This window comes from Pipistrellus hanaki, assembly GCF_964339955.1.
Source record: "Pipistrellus hanaki genome assembly, chromosome: 12".
In the NCBI taxonomy this organism is placed as follows: Eukaryota; Metazoa; Chordata; class Mammalia; order Chiroptera; family Vespertilionidae; genus Pipistrellus; species Pipistrellus hanaki.
The window spans coordinates 54,902,387-54,913,152 of NC_140514.1; the positions used below are offsets into that span (position 1 = coordinate 54,902,387).

Here is a 10,766-nt window from a genome sequence, read left to right on the forward strand (position 1 = left end):
TGGACAGGAGCCTGTCTGTGGTTGGCTGCGGGGTCGGGAAGAGGCAGCCTCCTGGAGGTGACAGCAGAGGCCACATTCCGTGGCAGGTCCAGACGAGGTCCCCCTGAAAACACGCATCCCTTCTCGTCTTGTTTTTGTGGACACACCAGCCGGCAGCTGCCAGGCTTTCTCATGGGCTGAGGCCCTTGGCCTGGGGCCTGCCAGTAGCCCTGGTCAGGATTACTCACCACTAATTATTGTTGTCCTTCCCGCCCGGGGGAGGGAGGACCGAGCCTGCCCTGGGGGCTCGGCCTCTTCCTACACAGCCTCTCCCTACACAGCCTCCAGCAGGCCCCTGGGCCCTTGCTGTGCCAGCAGTAGGGCCTGGTTCTCTCTGAAGGGGGACCACAGGGGTGCGCGCACACACACACACACACACACACTCACACTCACACTCACACACACACACACACACACTCACACACACTCTCACACACACACACATACACACACACACACACACACACTCACACACATACACACTCACACACACACACACACACTCACACTCACACACACACTCACACACACTCACACACACACTCACACACACACACACACACACACACTCACACACATACACACTCACACACACACACTCACACACATACACACACACACACACACACTCACACACATACACACTCACACACACACACTCACACACATACACACTCACACACACACACTCACACACATACACACACACACACACACACACACACTCACACACACACACCCTCAGAGCTTGTCTGGCTTAAGGCAGAAGCACAGATCAAACCTTCACTGGAGGTGGTCACGCAGTCAGGGGACCTCTCCAAGCTCAGTGTCCACGTCTCAGACTCCCCCCCCCCCCCCCCCGCCCCGTCAGGGCAGTGGGAAGGGGGGCTGTAGGTTTAAATTTCATTTTAGAGAACAGAAAGAAGGAAAATAAAAATAACTCTCCAGGACCTAGCTCTAGCCTTGGGCTCGGAATGTCCCACGGCAGCAGACAGGGCAGCGTCAGTCTTGCCCGGCCAGATTGGCATTGACCTTCAGCACCTGTGCGTGGTCTAAATGCCTCCCGTGGAGCAGACCCCGAGAGGACCGCCACGACAGCGCCGGGCCCGTGGCAGGTCCCTCCTGGAGCCAGTGCCGTGGCGGGGCTGGACGGCAGGCCCTCTAGTCAGGCTGAGAGCAGCCCAGCCAGGTATGGCCGAATGCAGGGTCCCCGGCACAGTGACCACCCAGAGCCAGTGATCCGGGGTGGCAAAGCCAGAGGAGGCTGCTCTGGGGTCCCGGGGTCCCAGGCAGGAACCCTGACACCAGTAAGCATTCAGAGCTGACTTTTTGAGCAGGAGCCTGGACCCCCTAGGTCCCAGAGGGCACGTCCTGGGTGTCCATTGATCCTCCCAGCAGATGCTCCTGGGTCAGCCTTAGCCCCACCCCCACCCCCACCCACCCCACCGCAGCTGCCTGGGCCCGCGGGAGCGGCTCCTTTAGGATCCTCCTGCCAGCAGCCTGGCTGCTGGAGAAGGGCTGGGGTGAAGACTTGGCCGGTTAGTGAAGTCTGGATTCCTGGCCATGACCTGAGGTGGGGAAAACCATGTTCTAGGCAGAGCCAGTGGCTTCCCGGGAGATCCTCTCCCTCCTCCTTTCGGCCCCTTTTTAGCACAAATGCTCCTGCCACAGCCCGCTTCCTTGGCACGGCTGGAGGGGAATTCTGTGAAGGACGGAGTTCCTGGGAAACGGCCCCGCCCTCCCTGTGTGACGCAAGGCTGCAGAGGGCGCCGCGGCCCTGGTCCGGAGTGAAAGCCCCGCAGGCTGTCTCCTGTCTCTGCCCTCGTCCCCTCCCAGGGCCGCCTCCCAGGGCCTGGGCCTTTAAGGGTCCAGAGCCAGGAGGGAGGCATCTGCACGCACTTCTCAGAAAGCCCGCGGGCTCCGGGAAGAGACCCGGGAAGCGAAAGCGCAGGCCTGGCCGGCGGCAGGGGCGGCCCATCGTGTCCACAGGGGTTCAGGCACATCCCGTTCCGCACCCTCAGACGCTGCCTCTCGGAGTTGTTGAGGGAGGTTTCCCGGGCCCGTTTCCCATGGGGGCTTCCCAGCCTCCAGCTCACACCCAGTGTGTGCGTATGTGTGTGTGTGCGTGTGCGTGTGCGTGTGCGTGTGTGTGTGTGCCGGGGGGGTTGGGCAGCCTGGAAGGTGGGGGCCCATCTTTCAGACAAGTTCCTGAAGACTGGACAGGTACAGCCCCCCCACCCCCACCCCCTCCGGTCACACTTCAGCCCGCCCCACCCCCAGGCCCTCAGGGCTTGGCCGGCCTCGGGCACCCCGCCTCCAGCTGCGTAGGAAATGGGAGCGGCAGGGGCTTTGGTGGCGACCAGCAGCGTGTGCCTCTGCCCAGCCCCCATCTCCTGCGACTTGAAGGAAATCAGAGCCCAAGTCTGGTGCCAGCCAGGACAGGAATGGGCTTGCTAAGTTCAGGAACTGGTCACGGCGACTGGAGCAGGAACCGCAGCCTCACACCTGGCTGTCTGCTCGGTGTCCTGGGCACGCTGGCTCTCGCCTCGGCTGGCTGGCGCTCAGGCCGCCGCGGGACTGTCGGAGGCCGGAGACTCCGGTCCAGCCTCCTCTGAGCCCTGACGCCTGCTTTTCTGGGAGGCGTGCCCCGTGCCTCTCACCTCTCAGCGCTGAGGCTGCAGGCCTGGGCCTGGGCGGGCGGCTGGACGTGGTCTGGGCGTGTCCTCTGTACATATGAAGCCTTTTCCCCAAAGCACTGCCACACAGGCTAGCCATCAGGAGTCCTACAGGGGGGCTGTTCGGGGACCGGTGTTTGAGTCCTGCCTGCCGCACTGGCCAGAGAAGAGCAGCAGCTGGGAGTGGGGGTGGGCGAACGTTCCTCTGACTCGGTGCACAGCTTCCGGCTGGTCGAATGATTAAATAGACTTGAGACGGATTAGCAAGAGGAACTAGCCAGGTTTAACACACGTGTATGAGACCCCACTCGCAGGAGAGGTTCAGAGACAGAAGGGGCTGAGGTATACAACCTGCTGTGGAAGCTTCACAGGCTTGTTGCAGGATGTGTGTCCTGGCTGGTGTGTCAGTGGCTAGAGCGTTGGCCCACGTACTGAAGGGTCACAAGTTTGATGCCTGGTCAAGGGCACGTACCTGGGTTGCCAGTTAGATCCCTATCCCCAATTGGCGCCTGGGATGTATGCTTTCTCCCTCCCCCTCCCCCTCCCCCTCCCCCGCCCCCTCCCTCTCAATCTTCCTCTCCCTCTCCCTCTCCCTCTCTCCCTCTCCCTCTCCTTCTCTCCCTCTCCCTCTCCCTCTCCCTCTCTCCCTCTCCCTCTCCCCCTCCCCCACCGCCCACCTCCCTTCTACTCTAGGTAAAAATCACGGGGGAAAATATTCTTGGGTGAGGATTAACAAAAAAAGGAAGAGCAGATGTTTAGTAAGTAAAAGTTTGCCCTGCCGTATAAGTGGATTGAAAGGATTATTGCTGAAGTGGGCAAGGCCTCGAGCTCATTCTTTCAGGCGGTTACAGGTGGAAAGCAGAAATTGCTCCTCAGCCTGCGGCTACAGTTGCCTTTAGCTCCAAATAGTCTGCATACCACTAGAGCAGATCTTGGGGTAACTCGTTCTGGACCCCCACAAAAGGGAAGGAAGTTTCATAGTGAGTGCCCCATCGGGAAGCAGGGAGCTCTGACACCCGATGGTGTGTAGGGTGCGGATTATGTTTGGCAACACCTAGAACCTGGCCCAGGGTGCGGGTGGTGCTGGGAGCTGATCGCTGGTGCGTCAGGGGAGTCGCTTCTCCGGGTCTGCGGACAGCGGAGCCTGCGACAGCATCCACTGTCTGATCTGGAAAGGAGCCAAGGGGCCTTTCTATTCCGGGGTTCGGGAGCTGAAGTATAATTTAGGTGAAGATGTTATCGTTAGCCCAGGCTCTGGCTTCTGCTGCCTGGGGGGCTGCCGATTATTGGAGAAAATGATAGGTCTCTGAGAGGTATATATATTTAGAGAGAGAGAGAGGATTTCTAGTGCTATGATTTAGAATTAAACTCAATCAAAGTGGTAAGGACCCTCGGTTCAGCACCCTTACTATCCCCTTAAGTGGGGTCAAGGTCTTCCTTACAGGCCCCGTCACTGAACCCCGACGCCAGGCATCGCCCTCAAGCCAGCCCCTCTCCCGGGCAGGAGCAATTTCTCCGCTTCGGAAAGTCGCTGATAAAACAATGTGGCTAGTGGGGCTTTTCTTCTTGCTGTTACACTCCCACCCCCCGAAACTCATTCAGAAACGTTTTCCGGCTCAGTCATGGGAAAGAGCAGAAGAAGGAAGTTGTGGATTTTACATGCAAGTAGTCCTTTTTTTTCCTCAATAAATCCCTCCTGCCGAAACCGGTTTGGCTCAGTGGATAGAGCGTCGGTCTGCGGACTGAAAGGTCCCGGGTTCAATTCCAGTCAAGGGCATGTACGTCGGTTGCGGGCACATCCCCAGTAGGGGGTGTGCAAGAGGCAGCTGATCGGTGATTCTCTCTCATCGATGTTTCCAACTCTCTATACCTCTCTCTTCCTCTCTGTAAAAAATCAAAAAAATATATATTTTTTAAAATAATAATAATAATAATAAAAAAGAAAGAAATCCCTCCTCACAAACTCCCCGCAGAGCATCCCTCAGATCCTGGGCCCACGCCCCCCACGCCGTCTCCTCGTCCTGCAGGTGCCTGGGCCGGGGACCGTTCCGCTGCGGCAGGTTCCTCCTAGCCCAGGCCCGCTGCGCACAGCACGGACCTCACTGAGCTTTGGGCAGAGGGCAGAGCCACTGCCCCGCTCAGGGCTAAGGGACAGCTGAGTGAAAGGCTGAGAACAAAGCTTCCTCTCCCTCTGCCCGCCTCCCTGGCTCTCACACCCCCCTCAGCCACGGCCCCTCGCAGCCTCAGACCATTGCCCCTGACCGTTGTCTTTGGCGTCTCACCCTCACCCTCTGCGAGCTCAGGGCTCTCTCATGGAGGGGCCTATTTTATTTTATTTTATTTTTATTTGTTTATTGATTTCAGAGAGGAAGGGAGGAGAGAGAGATTGAAACATCATTGATGAGAATCACTGATTGGCCGTCTCCTGCACGCAACCCAGACAAGTGCCCTGACCGGAACCTCCTAGTTCATAGGCTGATGCTCAACCACTGAGCCACGGAAGTGGGCTCTGCTCCTTTAAGGTCATACTCATCCCAAACCCAGCCAGGCCTCGTCAATGCTAATTGGCACTGTCTTATTTAAAATTAATTTTTGAAAACTCATTGTACTTTGATCATATGAGTAAAATATGCGCATTGTAGAAAAATAATCTTAAAAAGGAAAAAAAAGAGGAGGATGTCCTTTCACCCTCTCTCAGAGCCATTGCACTGATGTCCCCTCCTCAGCGGGGTCTGTGCCCGCCTCCGGGGTGTCCACCTGCCCCCCGTCAGGGAGGAGCAAACTTCCCTCCTCCCTCGAGGTGCCTCCGGTGGCCTAATAATCAGAGACATGAGGCAGACTAACAAGAGAAAATAACAAATGTAGCACGTACGTTCGTGCGGGAACCCCACAGGCACAGGGGAGTCGAGGTTCGGGACAGAGGGGCTGAGGATGGAAGATGCTGAGCCGAGAGGTCGTGTCCGCGGGCCTCCCACCGGCCATTGCAGGATGATGGCCAGAAGCACAGGCATTCAGCAAATAGATATTTGCCCTGTCTCTTGTGACCTTTCTAGAGGTCACATTCTGCCAGGCCCTCATTCAAACGTTCCAGGTGGTTAAAAGGAGAGGCCGCAGTTTCTCTTAGCCTGAGGCTAAAGTCGCCTGTAGCTCAAAACAGTGAGCATACCAGAGCGGAGGGTGAGACTCAGGCCAGCCTCCCGCTCCCCAGCCCCGCCCAGAACCCTGCCACCAGCCGCTCCTCAGGGCGCCCTCCCCTCCTTGCTTCACCCCAGCCAGCTTCCTCCCCTGGTGCCTGCCTCCGTTTCCCTGAATCAGCCCCGGCTCTGTCTGGTGCTGTAATCAGCCTGCCCCCCGGCCCCATAGCCAACCTCACCACAGACTGCTGTTCCCTGGAAGCCTGCTGTAGTTTAGTCACTTCCTCCCTGAACCCCCCCCCCCCCACCTCAATCCCCGCGGAAAACTGAGAAGCCCCTTCTCCTTTGCTCGCTGGGGAGGCTGGAATTCAGGATCCTGCAGGTCGTTCTCCCCTGATGTCTAAGGTTGTGGCTGCGTTTAGTCCAAGTGCAGTGGCCGGCACACTGAGCTGAGCCCGCCTTAAGTCCAGGTGGGGAGGGCGGCGATGAGCCTCTTGGCCGGACTGCAGGGGTCAGAAGGGGCTCCAGATGCCCTGGCCCTCCCTCCAAAGGGCGCGCCAGTCTGGGGACGGAGCCCTGGGGAGCAGGTGGCCAGCCAGTGAGCGCCCTGTGAGCGGGCCTGCTGGGACTCAGGCACCGGCAGCTGCAGGACCTGCAGCCGGAGCTGGCTCAGAGAGGCCAGGCGAGACCCCCGCAGCACTGCCTGCAGGCACACCCCTAGCTTCCCCCACTGCCTGTCTCTGTGCCTGCCAGCCTCCGGGTCAGCCCCGGGCCTCGCTGGGGGGCTGAAGAACAGGCTGGGTCCGTGCAGGGCAGGTGCTGCTGGGGGAGGGCAGGTGGTCTCTGTCAGGCCTTGTGCTGTGGTGTTTGAATTCATGAAGACTATTCCATGGTGCCAAGTCTGGTGCCCTCAAACACGGTTCTGGCTTCTGCCCTAAGGAGGCTTCCGGTCTGTGCAAAGAGGCTGCCCCATTTCTGGGTACCACTTGGTGCTCTAGGGCAGTGGTCGGCAAACTGCAGCTGGCGAGCCACACGCGGCTCTTTGGCCCCTTGAGTGTGGCTCTTCCACAAAATACCACGGCCTGGGCGAGTGTATTTTGAAGAAGAGGCGTTAGAAGAAGTTTAAGTTTAAAAAATGTGGCTCTCAAAAGAAATTCCAATCCTTGTACTGTTGGTATTTGGCTCTGTTGACTAACGAGATTGCCCACCAGTGCTCTGGGGGAAGTGATGGCAGGGGAAGCCCAGGGCTGGTTCTGAGCTCCAGCCCCATTCTGGAGCCGCCTCTCCCTCCAGCTCAGCCTCGGGCCGGTTATCTGCAGGTCAGGGTCATTTCCTGCCACCCTCCCTGTCTCAGATACAGGAGGAGTCGGAGGAGGAGGGTGTCCGCAGACAGAACCTCAGGGTGCCAGGAGCAGACGGTCTCCACAGCGGAGCCTCGCCAGTCTTAGGGTGCCTGGCACCTCATTTCCCCTGCACAGCAGATGAGTGAGCACTCAGAGTGCAGGCCCTGGGATCACACCACTCTGACAATGGCACCAGCCTGTGTCCGGTTTCACCCCTCAGTGCCTAGGGCAAGAGCGAGGGTATGTGCTGGAGGGTGACCCTGCAGATGGCCACCCGCTGCCTCCGCCCCTTCGACCCTCGTCACGTCCGCAGGTCTGTGTGTCTGGACAGGCTGCACATCTGTCTGAGCAAGTGGTGTTCCCCCCAGGGGTGAGCAGGCACCCATGGGCCCCAGGCCCCCGCGAGGAGAGTGGCCCCCAGGGTCGTGCCCACAGAAGCAGGGGGCACCGTGAGGAGCAGCGCAGAGGTCTGAGCGGACAGCCTCTCAGGCGGCCCTCTCGCTGGAGCCCGGGCGGGGCTGGGGCAGCTGGGCCTGGTGGAAGGGTTTCTTCCTTTCTGAAGGAGGGGGAGCCTGTGAGGGGCCCGGCTCCTTGAAGACGCCCTCAGGAACCTGGCTGGAAGCCCAGCCCTCGCCCTGCAGGGCCTGGAAGGGGGACTGGGGGACTGGGTAAGGGACTCAGGGCTGCCCTCCTGTGCCCTCCAGGTCTGCTACCTGTGTCACAGCCTCCTGAGCCTCGCGGGGGTGGTGGTCAGCTGCCAAGACCTTACTCCAGGCCGCTGGGTGAGTCTCCCCGAGGCTGGGCTGCAGTCAGCTGTCGGGAACTGCAAAGAGGGGCTGAGAAAGAAGCGCAGCAGACAGGGGCGGGGGCAGGGATGTGTGAGTGGAGCAGGCCTCTGTCTTCTCCCAGCATCCCATGGGGCCTTCTCTAGAGTGACGGACATGTACCCCCAGCACTTGCCCTGACCCTCTCCTCTCTTTCCTGCCCGACCTCTCCGGCCGCCCCTCCACGTGCCTCTGCAGGAAGAGCTGCGGCTGCTGTGTATGCAGCTGGACCGCCATATCAGCGCCCACATCCGGGAGAGCCCCCAGGCCATGCACCGGACCAAGCTCAAGGACCTGGCTACCCAGACCTACTTCCGCTGGCAGGAGCTGCTGGCCCACGGCCGGCCCCAGGTGGTGCCCCTCTCGCCTCCGGACTGGGAGGGGAGGGAAGTGGTCAGGCAGCTGACCAGAGCCAGAGCACGGCCCCCCCACCGTGTCCACCCCCACTGCAGCTGCTGAGCTTCGGGCTGGAAAAGGCTGGAGAGGGCCCTGAGGGGGAGGGGAGGGCCTGGAGGCCTTCAGCATTCTTATCAGGAGTGAGATACCAGTGTGGGTGTGTGGCGTGGGGTAGAGAAGCCTCCACTGAGCAAATGCAGAGGAACTTTGCCCAGAGAGGGGAGACCCGGGCACCAGAGGCGCCAGCTGTGCCCCCTCTGCCTGCCCGCCCTGCAGGCTGAAGCTGGCCTGCTCTCCCAGCTGCCGGCCCTCCCTCCGCCCTCTGGAGCATCAGCCTCCACGCCTCCTCCTCACACGGAGGCGATGCTGCTCCCAGCTAATGCTCTACATGAGTGCACCCAGCCCACGAGGCGGTATCGCTGTGCCCCCATTTTATAGAGAGCGTAACCACGGTCACTGAGAGGTTAACTAGCTTGCCCGTCGCACAGGCAGGCAGCGTATAAATGTCAGAACTGGGGCGCTGGGCCAGCCTGGCACCCACGCCTGCGGCCCTGCCCTGGAATCCTCCCTCCGGCCTCCATCCCTCAAGGAGCAGCGCCTGCTGGCTCAGGGGCACTTCCCTTCAGGCCCCAGCCCTTGGTGGAGACGAGCAGCCTCTCCTCTGCCTTCTCTGTGTGTCCTTCCCCTGTAACCTCTGACACGGGGCTGACATGTCGCCACAGGCTGTGGCTTAGGTCTCAGATTACGCAAGTCCCTGAGAAAGCTGGAGCGCTAACCTCACCCTGGTCCCCAAGGAACTGGATCACACTGGTTTTTTGGTGGGAAACTGTGTTTGTCATGAAAAGAAAGAAAAGTGATCTGTGGCCTGGCCAAGCCGGGAGGCAGGCCCACCGCTCACACTGCCCGGGGCTGCAGGCAGCCAACAGGGAGGGTTGGGGGGGAGCGGAGGGACCAGGCAGGGTGTGCCTGTGGCTGCTGCCCTGAGCCCTGCCTGGGCCGAGCCCCAGGAGCCCCGTCACTCAGCGGCTGGCACGGGAGGCTGTCCTGGATGGTGAATGGACACTGGGGAGTCAGGGCAACCACACCTTTCTCACCCTGCACAGGCCCCGCGCATCAGCCCCCCGGGCGACATCTGAAGGAGCTGGGCAGGGTGGCCAGGGCTGCGCTCTGCTGGGGAGTGAACAGGACCCTGGAACTGGAGGCAGCGAAGGATGGGGGCCCGAGGAGGACCATCTGATGAAGCAAGAGCCTGCCTCCACCACTGCCCTGACTCCCAGCGGCAAGGGACCCTGCCCCTCGCTGCCCGCCCCCCCTCCTCCCGCTCTCCTTCCCTGCCCAGCGTGTCCTCTCCTCCCGCCCTCCTTCCTCTCTCACGAATGTGAGGTTGCTTTGTGCACACTAAAGCCGATTTCACATCAGTGGTTCGGACGGTTTCCTGCAGCCCCTGTCCTGAGGTCTCGTGCCAGCATCCGGTTTGCTGAACTCACCTCGGACAGCCATGTGACGGCTCAGGCCTTGCTGCCCGAGGCAAGTTTTGTGGGCGCTGCTCCCTAACAGGATGCTGGATGTCGCAGCCCTGCTCCCCTTGAGGAAAGAGTGGCTTTTCCCTACCCTGGCATCCCAGGGGCCTTCCCAGGAGACCCCGGGTGTCCATTTCCTCCCTCTGTCCATTCCTCCAACCCTGAGCATCCACTTCTAGTCTCTGGCCCCTCCTGCCTCTTTCGGGGTGGGGATGGGGTTTGCAGGGGCCGCAGAAATGGAAGGGCAGTAACCGGGCAGGGTGTGCCTGTGGCTGCTGCCTGTGCTCACCCCTCGGCTCAGCCCGTGTCTGCCAGTGGAGCGCCACCACGGCGGGTGCCTCAACTGTCCCTCTCCTTTGTCCTTTGTCCTTTCAAGCCACCGAGGTCGGGGAAGGGGGCTCACTAGGAGAGAGGCTCCCCAAAATAAAGGACTTTCAGGGCAAGTAGCTCAGTTGGCATACCCGCAGCACCCCTCACTTCCTGGGCCTCCCTCCCGGGAGCCAGGGCATCTATAATTCAGAGGCTGGTACCGTGCGGACGCCTCCCGGCCTCCACGCGCTGCCAAGCGAGAGGTGGAAGAACTCCTCTGCCAGGGGACTTGGCTGCCCAGGTGACCGGACCGAGAGTTCTGGTTTCTGTTCCTGGCTGCCTCGCAGGCCCCCTGGGCCAGGGCACTTCTGAGGCCCCAGGTAGGCCGCGGCACCCCAAACAAGGGCCACTCCTGCACCCTCCCGCAGGGCTGCCCGCTTCTAACACTGTGCATCCCGGCAGTTCATCTGCAGCCATTCAGTAAACTCTGGAAACCTGGAAATCACCTTTGTAATTTCCCCTCTTT

The 10,766-nt window shown here is 60.4% G+C and overlaps 1 protein-coding gene across 1 annotated transcript in view; it reads left to right on the top strand.

Moving 5' to 3' along the window:
• The window catches only part of FAM178B (family with sequence similarity 178 member B), a gene marked incomplete at its 5' end in the record, with an annotated part of 47,915 nt that extends 37,764 nt beyond the window's left edge, over positions 1-10,151 (top strand). Inside the window, 3 exons of the mRNA XM_084900982.1 lie at positions 7,896-7,973; positions 8,214-8,369; positions 9,515-10,151. Of these exons, the coding sequence (XP_084757108.1) occupies positions 7,896-7,973; positions 8,214-8,369; positions 9,515-9,547 (267 nt within the window). The 3' untranslated portion in view covers positions 9,548-10,151. The remainder of the gene's footprint in view (positions 1-7,895; positions 7,974-8,213; positions 8,370-9,514) is intronic.
• Between the last annotated feature and the right edge of the window lie 615 nt (positions 10,152-10,766).